This window comes from Neophocaena asiaeorientalis, unplaced genomic scaffold, assembly GCF_003031525.2.
Source record: "Neophocaena asiaeorientalis asiaeorientalis breed wild unplaced genomic scaffold, Neophocaena_asiaeorientalis_V1.1 scaffold397, whole genome shotgun sequence".
Classification (NCBI taxonomy): Eukaryota; Metazoa; Chordata; class Mammalia; order Artiodactyla; family Phocoenidae; genus Neophocaena; species Neophocaena asiaeorientalis.
The window spans coordinates 3,824,049-3,836,996 of NW_020173231.1; the positions used below are offsets into that span (position 1 = coordinate 3,824,049).

At 39.6% G+C, this 12,948-nt stretch overlaps 1 protein-coding gene across 1 annotated transcript in view; it reads left to right on the plus strand.

The window, feature by feature from the left end:
- TBC1D19 (TBC1 domain family member 19) overlaps positions 1 to 12,948 on the plus strand; it is a 152,272-nt gene that overhangs the window by 109,069 nt on the left and 30,255 nt on the right. Inside the window, exons 14-15 of the mRNA XM_024745549.1 lie at positions 4,556 to 4,640; positions 7,655 to 7,699. Coding sequence (XP_024601317.1) covers positions 4,556 to 4,640; positions 7,655 to 7,699 — 130 coding nt within the window. The remainder of the gene's footprint in view (positions 1 to 4,555; positions 4,641 to 7,654; positions 7,700 to 12,948) is intronic.

Here is a 12,948-nt window from a genome sequence, read left to right on the forward strand (position 1 = left end):
ATGGTGTTCAAGAAAGGCCCATGTGCAATCAGATATCCTTTATTCATGTCAAGTTATTGAGTGTCTGTTCTGATACAGGCACTGTGTAAGGTGCTGCATGTTTATTAAGCTCACATTTTAGTGAAAAACGAAGTAAAGGCAAATACATAGTTATAATTTGATAAATGCTCTGATAGATGTTTATGCAATGTTGCATGCAAATACAATTAAAGGAGAAATAAATTCTGGGAGTAGTTCAGCTTAGCGGTGGCTTCAGAATAGAAATGTTATCTGAAATGTCTGGTTCTTTTTCCTTTAATTTAAAAATTAAAAAAATTTTTTATCGAATTATGGTTGATATACAATAGTATATTATTTTCAGGTGTACAAATAGTGATTTGACGTTTATATACATTACAAATTGATCACTGTGATAAGTCTAGTAACCATCTGTCACCATACAGAATTATTCCAGTTATTATTGATTGTATTCCCTGCGCTGTACATTATATTCTCATGACTCCTTTGTTTTATAACTGGAAGTTTGTACTTCTTAATCCTCTTCACCTTTTTCGCTCAACCCCCCACCCACCTCCCCTCTGGCTACCATCAATTTGTTCTCTGTATCTATTTTATTTTGTTTGTCTGTTTGTGGTTATTTTTTTTTAAGATCCCACATAGAAATGAAATCATGGTATTTGTCTTTCTCTGAGGAAATGTCTGGTTCTTAAAGGCAAGGAATTAGGAGACTGAGAAAAACAAAAATAAACATGAGCCATGTGCATACGGTGATTAGTGAAGAGAGATTAGCTTTTCATGGCAGTGAACAACTCTGGCAGTTCAGGCTAACCTTAATGAGCACTTGCTATAGAGCAAGGTCTGTGTGAACAGAGAGAGAGAACAAATGTGAAAGACATGTCAATACCATGACCTATCATTATAATCACTTCCTCTTGAATACATGTTCAACTCCCTCACCCTTCTCCCAATTTCTAGTAGTAATTGCCTGACAAATCTTTAATCCTGGTTAAGTACAACTCTCCACTAATTCTGTGGCTGCAGTGTGCATTTGAAAGTGGCTAGAGAAAAACATGCAATCATGAGGACTGGTTTGATTTAATTTCATGACCTTTAACCTCAAGAGAGTCCTTACTTCTGCTCGGCATTTCTACTTCATTTCCCTGGTCCAATCATTCATCTGTTCCCCTAGAGGACTTCTCATACCTCCTCTCTCTTCAGATCTCTACCTCTTCTCTCTCAGGTAATGACTTTGAGTCCTGTTTCTGAAAAAAATAAAAGTTCTGAGAACCGCCCTCCACCACACGTATTCCACCTCCCTGCCTCTGCACCCATATATTCAGCTTTCCCTTCCTCTTATTATGCATAAACTGCCCATGCTTTTATTTATAACAAAGCCAGTCCCAGCATTTGGACACTGAAACTCATCTTCCCTCGGTGCTCAAAGGCAGTGCAATTGTTAGTTTTTCCATCATCAATTTTCCCATTTCTATTGGATCACTCCTCTTAGTATACAACTGCATGGTTACTTCTCGCATTCTGAAAAACAAAGCAAAATAAAGTGAAACAAAAATCTTTCTTGATCCCTTATCCCTTCCAGCTACTGCCCCATTCCCCTGTTCCCTTATTTGGCAAAACTTCTTTTAAAAAAATCTGCAGATATTGTTTCTAAGTCCTATCCTCCTATTCTCTCTTGAACCTTCCTTAATCAGTCTTTTTTTGCCCAACTGTCCTACTGAAGATCACGAGTGATTTCATATTGCTGGTCATTTCCCAGTTTTCACCTTACTTTATCTGTTTGGTCACTCAATCATGTCTTCTCTTTGATTCTCTTTCTTCACTTGGCTTCTAGGATATCATGCTTTCTGGTTCCCTTCTATCTTACTGGCTGGCATTCTCATTCACCTTTGTTGCTTTCTCTTCATCTCCCTGTCATACCCTGGAGTAACGCCAAGGATAAGTCCTTGGACCTCTTTTTTTCCCCCATCTTTGCCATTGGTGATCTCATATATTCTCCTGACTTTAAGTACCATCTGTACACTGACAACTTCCAAATTTATATTTATCTTTAATTTATATTTGTCTTTTGGGGCTTCCTGGACCTCTCCCTTCAACCCCAGGCTTATTTATCTGGTCCCGGTGACCTGTTCCAAAATCTTATTATCCCAGGCTCATTTCCTGACCACTTTTAGGTTCCTAATTAAAATACACATCAGGGCTTCCCTGGTGGCGCAGTGGTTGAGAGTCCGCCTGCCGATGCAGGGGACACGGGTTCGTGCCCCGGTCCGGGAAGATCCCACATGCCACGGAGCGGCTGGGCCCGTGAGCCATGGCCGCTGAGCCTGCGCGTCCGGAGCCTGTGCTCCTCAACGGGAGAGGCCACAACAGTGAGAGGCCCACGTACCGCAAAAAATAAATAAACTATTGTTCGTCTGTATAGTGGATTATTCTGCAGCATTAAAAAATGTGGGTAGAAAATACTTATTTTATAATTATTTTACAGATTTATTTACTTTATTTATTTTTAAAATTTTGGCTGTGTTAGGTCTTCATTGCTGCACATGGGCGTTCTCTAGTTGCGGTGAGCAGGGGCTACTCTTCGTTGCGGTGTGCAGGCTTCTCTTTGTGGTGGCTTCTCTTGTTATGGAGCACAAGGCATGCGGCCTTCAGTACTTGTGGCACGTGGGCTCAGTAGTTGTGGCTCGTGGGCTCTAGAGCACAGGCTCAGTAGTTGTGGCACATGGGATTAGTTGCTCCGCGGCATGTGGGATCTTCCCAGACCAGGGATTGAACCCGTGTCCCCTGCATTGGCAGGTGGATTCTTAACCACTGCACCACCAGGGAAATCCCTTATTTTATAATACTGAGAGAAAGTAGAGTATAGAACAGTATGCATAATCCTATTTTGTTGGAAAAATTTATGTATGTATGTATAAGAACAGCCTGGAAGGATATACATCAAAATATTAACACTGGTGAGATTGTGGGTCTTCTTTCTCCATTTTTAAATTATCTCTATTTCTAATTTTTTTTCTTATTTTTATCATAAACATGTATTGCTTGCATAGTCTTTTAATATATAAAAATAAATCAGCAGCAATGGTTGGTATGTATCTCACGACTGCACCTGACTGATGCCCAGTCTCCATATCTATCCTGTTTCTAGAGCTGGGCCCCTTTCTTGTGTCTTGAACTCATGGTTCCCCTCTCCATTCACTCCTGCTGCTAGTCGAGCCCTGATTTTGTTCCCCAGTTCTGTTAACTGGGCTTCTGCCTTTTTCTGTTATTCCCGAATCCTTTTCTCAGTAACATCTTTTGAATCCCAGGACTTCTAATACCAGGACCTAGATTTCCTGTCACTCACTAATCACCTTCCTGGGGATTGGTCCCCTGCCTCCAGGCTGGTATCAACAATCCATTTCCTCCTACTGGACATCTTTGATTTTGACTTTCTGCCCTACCTATTTTCCTTTCCAGGTAGAGTTGCCATATCTACCTGCTGGTCAGAACAACCAGCTTCTAACCTGTGCTGGGCTGCCACTTGTTCTACTGCTGCTAATCCCTTTTAGATACCATGAGTTGCCTTCCCTCCCACCCTGACATGCCCACTGCCAGCTGCTGCATCCCAGCAATGAGGCTAGTTCCAGTTTCCTGCACTTTTCAAACTTCTCTGTGCCATCGTAGTTACCTAGGGTCCCCGCTCTACACATCTTATCTTATTAAATTTCTTCAAGTTGGTTGTTTTTTGCAGATTAAAAATACACTAAAAGAATCAACTGGTCAACATCACTAATCATTAGAGAAATGCAAATCAAAACTACAGTGAGGTATCACCTCACACCAGTCAGAATGGCCATCATCAAAAAATCTACAAACAGTAAATACTAACAGTGAGAAGTCTTTGGATGAACTTTGCCCATCACACTTGGTCTCTACTGTAACACTTACCATAGGTGTACCAATAGAGGGCACTCTTCCCATTGAGAGGCACAGTACTGAACTTAAAAGTTTCTACCTCAGTGCCTCTCAAGCAGAAGTAGCAATGAATTACCTGTTATAAAACAGTGCTTACATATATATGGAATCAAAAAAAAATGGTTCTGAAGAACCTAGGGGCAGGACAGGAATAAAGACGCAGATGTAGAGAATGGACTTGAGGACACGGGGAGGCGGAAGGGTAAGCTGGAACGAAGTGAGAGAGTGGCACTGACATATATACACTACCAAACGTAAAATAGATAGCTAGTGGGAAGCAGCCGCGTAGCACTGGGAGATCAGCTCTGTGCTTTGTAACCGTCTAGAGGGGTGGGATAGGAAGGGTGGGAGGGAGACGCAAGAGGGAAGGGATATGGGGATATATGTATACGTATAGCTGATTCACTTTGTTATACAGCAGAAGCTAACACACCATTGTAAAGCAGTTATATTCCAATAAAGATGTTAAAAAAAATAAAAAGTACACAAGTTAACACAACATTGTAATGCAACCATATTTCAATACAAAATAAAGGGAAAAAAACAGTGCTTAATTGTTTGTTTTTTCCAATGTTGTACCCAGGTATTACTTTGTTTCTCCCGAGATACCTCTGTGTTGGGTCACTTTGCATACAACAGTGCTTCACCACCGAAATCATACATAAGAGGTAAAATTTTAGCATATAAAGGAAGTATTCTTTAACACGTACATAATCATGCCAAGACTGTTTACTTTATAGCATATATTGGTTGTCAAAATTTTTACTGTAAATTATTGAATAAGATGTCTCTCAGGTTATTGTAACTATCTTTCACTCCCACTTAGATCAGTGCCCAAGCCACTGATCGCAGATCACAGGAAAGTGGTTCCCAAAAACAGCAATTTAAAATTACTTCTTTATTTTCCCTGTTTGCTCTCTCCTCTGTTGCTGTTTTTGCCATATCTGTTGACTTTTACTTACCCTTCTAACTATGAGTTTATCAGTTGAATTTGCTTTTTCTTTTTTTTGCTTTCTTTATTCCTTCTCTCAAAATGTTACACGACACTTAAAGTTTGATATAATTTATATGCTATTAGCTTTCTTAATTCTATTTTATTGCTTTCTTCTCTTTATCACCAGCTGCCTACAAGATAATGCTATTTCAGTATCCTGCTGTCACCTGGCAATTGAACTAATTTCAGCTGGAAGCCTTTCCCCGATTTCTCCTTTTTATTAAGTAGTGAACACCCAGCACTGGAAGCTTATAAGCCTATTGTGTATGGTCATTCTGCTATTCCCATAAAGAAAGATGCTGTTTGTCCTGTATCTCCTAAGTCCAACTGTCTGCCTGCTTACTACAACCCCTGCCCTAAGACAGGCCCACATTGCCAGTGCTGGGATCAGGCTCCCCCCACTTGGGGGCTCTCTTGGTTACATTGCTTCTATACTGAATTGATAGAAGCATTTGGTTTACTTGTTTGTTTCTTTCACATCATCTGCTGAAAAACTGATTATAGAACTTATCTAATGGACTTGCCTCTAAATTCAGCCAAATTTTAATTCAGCCCTCCATCAGTTGATCCTGTCTTAACCTAGCTAACTGTGATTCTCTGTTTATTCCACATTACCCCACTTTCATTCTAAGCCTCTATATATTCCCTAAACATGGAAAGATTCCCATTCCTGCACCCCCAAAATCATAGGTTCTTGAAGAACTAGCCTATATCTCACAGTATCAGAAAAACTCAGATTATTTCCTTCTATGTAGGGAAAAACCCAATTCTTTCCTACTGTGTTTTGCTCCTGTGTTTTTAATTTACTACTCACACTTCACTTCACTTCTGACACTTTTGGTCGCACATATGTGGGGAGTTTTCCCCACAATAACAAGCTAGTCTTGACACCACCTGGGTGTCCTGCAGTTTAACTCAATTCTAACACTGTCTACCTAGAGATGGTGTCAGTTCCCACAGGTTAAGGACTCAGTCCTCACATACATACACACACACACACACACACACTTCAGACACTAGTCACAAGCTTAGGTTATTACCTGTGCTTCTGACCAACTGGCTTTAGACTGGAAGTTCCAACAACCCTCTCCTTGGGTTTGACTGATTTACTAGAGAGGCCCACAGAACTCAGGGAAACACATACTTACATTTACCAGTTGGTTAAAGGATATGATAAAGAATACAAATGAACAGCCAGATGAAGAGATACATAGGGCTACGCCTGGGAGGGTCACAAGCATAGAAGCTTCTGTCCCCATGGAGTTGGAGTGCGTCTTCTTCCCAGTGTTGATGTGTTTGGCCACCTAGAAGCTCTTCAAACCCCCTACTTCTGGGGTTTTATGGAGTCTTCCTCACAGAGGCATGATCAATTATTAAACTCCATTTCCAGTCCCTCTGGAGTATGAGGGGGTGGGGCTTCTAATCAAGGCTTGGTCTTTCTGGTGACCAGCGCCCGTTCAGAAGCCCACTCAGAGTCACCCCAATAGAATGAAGGATGCTCCCAATGCTCTTATCACTTAGGAAAGTACAAGGGTTTCAGGAGCTCTGTGCCAGCAACCAGGGGCAGAGACCAATATACATTTTCCATTGTCTCCAAGTCCACCAACCCATCGTCAATTTCCCTCTCCTCGAAACCTCTAAAGCACTTAAAGCCTGTGCCAGAAAACTTACCAAACATATCTTAATGTTTCCTGTTTTAGTCTGGATTATAAGCCACATGGTTCAGACACCATATCTCATCTACTCTGTTTGCCCCTCGGCACCTAGCCCAGTATTGGGTACCCAGCAGGTATTCTCTATCATCCATCCATCTACCTACCTACCCATCTATCATTTCATTCTCTTCTTACTCACAAGATCAATCCTTGTTGTCTCCACCCTAACCTAAACTGCTCATGCAGTTCTTCATTTCCTCTCTCCCGCCATTCCCAACCAAAAAAACAGGTTTAATTAAAAATCTTACCTTAAAGCCAAGTGCAAAAACGCACGTGACTTTTCGGTAGACTCAACAGTGTTAGAAAAACTGTCAAGATAAGAGCTACCTACTTTTTCCCACCTCAGTAGAAGGTGGGAAAAAACTCAGACCTTTGAAAGTTTTGAGGAAAAACTTTTTAAAACTCACTTAAACATTTAATTATGGTGAATATACTTTAATTTTCTGAGATATTCCTGATTTCAAATATTTAGCCTCATTCTCAGACCATATCAGTTGTTTAGGAATTCAGAAAATATTACCACCATACAGTGAAAGACATTTAATTTTAACTTTTTAGCTTATTCCATAAAAATGTAAACTAATGAGGTGTTGCAAAGCTTAGGACTTACTTTAATGACTAGACTAGAATTACTTATAATTAACACAACAATTCTAGGCTTACAAATAGATGCTGCTCTTCTTAAGTGCTTAAGGAGCTTGAAAACGTTTGTTCTTTTAATTATTTTGTATCACTTACCTTGTAGTGCTTAAGTTTATATTATTGACTTTAATTGATGAAAGGATTTGCTAATACCAAAAGATTGGCTGGCATATTTTCAAATTAATTCCATATCATAAAATGAAATGAAAGGAGATTGTACTATAGTAGTTTTTAAATTCCATTAATTTTTAGTATATTCACAAAATTAATTTTTAAAGTTTTTTCTATTTTATCTAATCATATTGGAACTCTCCATGGTTTTCTCTTACAGGAAAACTAGGACTAGAAGAGTATGCCGTGTTTTATCCACCAAATGGTAAGAGCAATGCTATTGCTCCCTCTAGTGGGAAATAGGAAAATTACAACTTTTATAATAGCACTGTGACTTCTTATTCTCTATCTTTAAATGGATAATTTATCATCTAAAATAAACCTTCTATAGAATAACTATTCTAATTAATTTCACGTTTGTGGTAGTTTTTTGCTGAACTGTGCATATTCTTTCTGATTTTCCTTGAGACCAGTAGTAGCATTTGTGAGAAAGCTAAGAAGACTCAGGTGTCTAAGTCCAGGGTGCTTAGCTTTCCTCTGAAGGACATTAACTCGTCCGTCTAGGACCTTCCTTTTGGCTTTATTGGAGCAGTGCCCTAATGAGTGGGTTGTCTTGTGTTGTACTTTATTGTTCTCATGATTTGACAAGTGTAATATTTATGAAATAAAAATATTTCAAGAAATACGTCACTGAAAAAAGTATGTTTTGATTAAAGTGATCAAATGTATAGTGACCTCCTTGAATATCATTTCTTTGAGATTATCAGATAGTTTTAAGATATGCTCCTTGGAAAAGCAATATATAGCAGTCCTTATTATGATACTATAATGTTGCATCCTGAAGAAGTTCTTTTACTCCAGCAGAGTTAAGAACATGGGCTTTGTAATCCTGCAGACCTGGGTTCAGATCCTAGTTCTGCCAACTCACCCTATGACCTTGGGTAAGTTATACATCTTCGCTGGACTTCAGATTTGTCATCTATAGCACATGGGTGACAGATTAAAGGAGATAACACTGTATGACACGCACCGGATGTGTAGTGAGCGCTCACAAAATGCAGCTGATACAAGTTGCGTTTAGCTTCTTTACTGACCAGCCCATCTGAAACTCATCCTTGGCTTTCATGGCACTGTCCTCTCCTTGTACCTCTCAGTGTGCTGTCCCAGGTTCCTTCACAGGCTAGCCTCCTCTGTCCCTCTTTAAGCACTGGCATTCCAATGTCCCACCCCACTCTTGTTCTGCTGCTCTTTTTCTTTTTCTGCTTCTCTTCTTTTCACACATTTTCCTAGGACTTATTATCTGCTCTCTTGCTTCTATTTGTTAATTACTCTAAAAATGATAACTTCAATTCTGACTTCTACATTATTCAACTCAAATTTAACCTGAACTAATTACTCTTCATATGCCCACTATTTAAAAAAGAAAAACAACAAAGGCAAACTTAAATTTAAAAAACAAAACGACAGCAACAAGATAAACCAAACACTGTCCTCTTTCTCTCTCCCGTTAATTGTACTCTCATTTAACCAGTAATTCAAGGCCTAAAATCTGGTCGTCATCCTTGATTCCTTTCAATCTTGGACCCCCTTCATCTAATAAATCACCAGGATCATCCAATCTTATCTTCAAACTACATCTGGAACCCTCTCTACCTCACCATAACTACTACCTTGCCCTCATTCAGGCTTTACTATCTCTAGTTTATTCATTGCAACTGACACCTAACTTGTCTCCCTTCCTCCAGTCTTTTCTAGCCTTTCTCTGTCTTTTACAATGCTGTCTCAGTTATACAGCTAAAAGGAAAATCTGAAAATTGCCATTTTTCTCCTTAAAGTTTTTTATTAATGGCTCCCCATTTCTTTATAGGCAATGTCCAAGCCTCTCAGCATGGCATAAGACAGCCTCTTTTGACTCTGGCCCCTATTCAGTCCAACTCCTAGCTTCATTTCTCACCGTTTCCCATTTCACTTTTTTTTTAATTGCAACAATATCAAATTATTAATTCTTCACACAAACACAGCTACATACTCTCAGAAAAGCACTATGCTGCTTTCCTACCTCATGACTTCTGTTCCTATGCTTGTAATAGCACATTCAACATTTCTTCACCTGGCTGCCCTCTGGTTCGGCTCAGGCATGATCCTCTCCAGGAGACTTTCCTTGGAACCCCAGGTGAGGTTAAGGGCCCTTTCTCTAGGCTCCCATAGTACCCAGTGTGAATATCTTTGGTATCTCTTACTATATTATCTTGGCATTAATTGTTTATGCTTTACCTCCCACTCTAGATTGCAAGCCTCTTGAGGTTTAGGACCATATCATTCATTTTTGCTCCTCCAGTATCTAGCTATATAGTAGGAACTTAATGAGTATTTATTTGAACTAAATTAGAGGCTTTTTAATCTTAATATTTATGTGTAAACTTTGTTACATCTGTCTCCCCAGAAACTTAATTTTCATATAACTTTTTATATTTCTATAAGAATCAGAAAGTAAGAAAAAATAAATACCTCTGAAAGGCCAAATGAAATGTCCGTGGGGTCAAGTTTCTTTTCTCTCTTCTTATATAGGAGAGCTTTTCCAACTTAGTTTAGAATATATTCGCTTTTACTTAACACACATGCCTAACAAACTTGGTTTGCTGGTTTTTATGACCCCTGTAACAAAAGAAGTACAGAAAGAAACTGATATACATAGGAAAAATGATTAACAACAGTAGAAGTGAAAATCAGAGACCTCACAAAGGAAAATAGAAAAGCTATAAAACAGCATATAAAAGCACTCCTGCAAATAGGTCTGGGACCATTTCATGTAAAAGCCAATAACCCTCCACCCTTTAAATAAGTATCATTGCGTTGTAACATATTATAGTAATTTAAGACTTTTATAATGAGCTAAGGCACCAAGAAAAAAAATATTGCTATAACAATAATAGTAATAGTAGTCACAGCAGTAGCAGCTAACATTTGTCCATGCAGAACTATATACTAAGCAGTGTGCTAAGTACATCCCATGTATTAATTCATTTAATCCTTACAAGAACCTTCTGAGGCAGCTACTAGTATTATCCCTATTTATAGATAAAGAAGCTGAGGCACAGAGTGTTAACTTGCCCAGCTGGTGGGTGGCAAAGCCAGGCTTTGAACCCAAGTTCTTTGACTTCAGAAAAGAAGTCAGACTTTTTTTTAAAAAAACGTTCTTTTTTAAGAAAAAAATATGTTTATCATTTATTTTAGGCTGCGTCGGGTCTTAGCTGGAGCACGCGGGATCTTCATTAAGGCATGCAGGATCTTTCATTGCGGCGCACAGGCTCTTTGTTGCAGTGCGCGGGCTTCTCTGTAGTTGTGGCGTGCGGGTTTTTCTCTTCTCTAGTTGTGGCACGCAGGCTCCAGAGCATGTGGGCTGTGTAGTTTGCGGCACGCAGGCTCTAGTTGAGGCGCACGAGCTCAGTAGTTGTGGCGTGGGGGCTTAGTTGCCTCGAGGCATGTGGGATCTTAGTTCCTGACCAGGATTCGAACCTGAGTCCCCTGCATTGTAAGGCAGATTCTTTACCACTGGACCACCAGGGAAGTCCCAAGAAGCAGTATTCTTAATCACCATGCCCTACTACCTCAGAAAAATGTTACTGAGTTCATTGTAGTATCTTTTAGAAGAAAATTAAGCGGTTAATATATTGAAAATTTTGATGTATATAACAGGTTCTAGAAACAATTTCATCCAGAAAAAAAATAATTTAATGTTTAATGGGATAAACCCATTTATTATAAGCTTATGAAAGAAAAATACTACTGAATTTTGGAAAGAGAAGATTGTGGTATTTTAATTTACCCACCTTTTTTGATTCAAGATCTATATTTTCCCCCCTGGCATGAGAAAGCTGCACCAGGAATGTGGGCAGTTGTCTTTATAGCCACCAAAGTAGAGAGTGGGGGGTAGTAGGTGGGTAAATGAAAAGCTGTTCATAAGCTGTTCATAATCTTAATACTTAAGTATCATTTCTTGTCTCAGGTTGTTTTAGAACCTTACCAGAATCAGAGGAGATTCTTCTCTGGGGATTGATTCTGAAACTGCAGAACAAGAAGAGACAAAGAGCATTCAGCCCACTGTCCCTTTGCTCTTTACTCAAGGCAATACCACCCAACATTTGTATATTACCCGCCCTGTTTTTCAACCTCTGCCAAAGATGTGATTACTTTGAAATCTCAAGGACACCTCTCCCACTGCCACCAAAAGTGGCCTGGCTTTCATGGTCACAGGGGCTCACCCAGAGAGCTTTGCCTGCAGCTCACTGACACACTGTCCACCCCTGACCCGGCAGCTGCTTAAACGGGGACAGAGGTTTGCTCACTCACTTCCCCATCTGTGATCTCCTTTCCTAGGATGGAAATAACAGGCCATCATGGGATCGGACATTACCCTGTCACCTTATTTGAAGCCTTGTCAGTGGAAAGACTTTCTCTAGTAGATTTATTAAACAACTGGTGAGCAAAAATTTCTGAGCTGAAGGAGACTTCTCACAAGAAATTTTTAAGCTTTTCTTGTTTTTACTCTTTGTTCAACATGTATAACTTTATTTATTCATTTAATAAATACTTATTAAAGGACACAGATAAAGTACCTGCTGCCAAGGAGCTTACATTCTAGTGAGGGAGACATACAATAAACAAGTACATAAGTAGCTACCGTAAATAAATAACTCTGAAAATAATTTCAGAGAGTGACGTGAACAATTAAAGGGAACAGAAATTGATAGTAAGTAGGGAGGTGGGGGAAGGGCACAGCTATTGTAGATAAGGAAGTCAGAAAAGATGCCTCTGAGGAGGTAGAATGTGAACAGAGCCCAGAATGTGCAGAGTGAGCTGTGCAAAGGAGGAGGAGAAGAGCACTCCAAAGGGAATGCAACATGTTTAAAGTCCTAAGAGGAACATACTTGATGAACTAAAGAACAGCAGGATGGCCAGTGTGACTCATGAGAGTGAGCAAAACATAAACTGGTACAAGGTGAGGTGAGAGGTAGACAGGGGCCAGGCCAGTTAGGGGGACAATTGTTCTACAGTTTTGTCTAGTAAGTCCAATGTCTGGGCTCCCTTAGAGGCAGTTTCTATTAATGTCTTGTTTTGCTGTGAATAGACTATACTTATTTCTTTGCATGCATAGTAATTTTTTTGCTGTTGATAACTGGATATTTTGAGCATTACATTGTGGTAACTCTGAAAAATCAGATTTTCTCCCCTCCCCAGAACTTGCTGTTGCTTGTTGTGGGTTGTAGTTTTTTAGTGACTTTTCTAAACTGTTTTTGTACAAATTATCTTTTTTTGTATTGAGTGCCCCCTGAAGTCTCTGTTCCATTAGCTTAGTGATCAGTTAGTGATCTGACAGAGATTTCCTTAAATGTCTGAAACCAAAATCAGTCTTCACTGATATACTCTGTGTAGGGAGTACTCCTTCAAGGCGTAGCCAGGCCATTTACGGCTCTGCCTTAGCTTTCACTTCCTGCTTGCACACAGCCCAGAAGT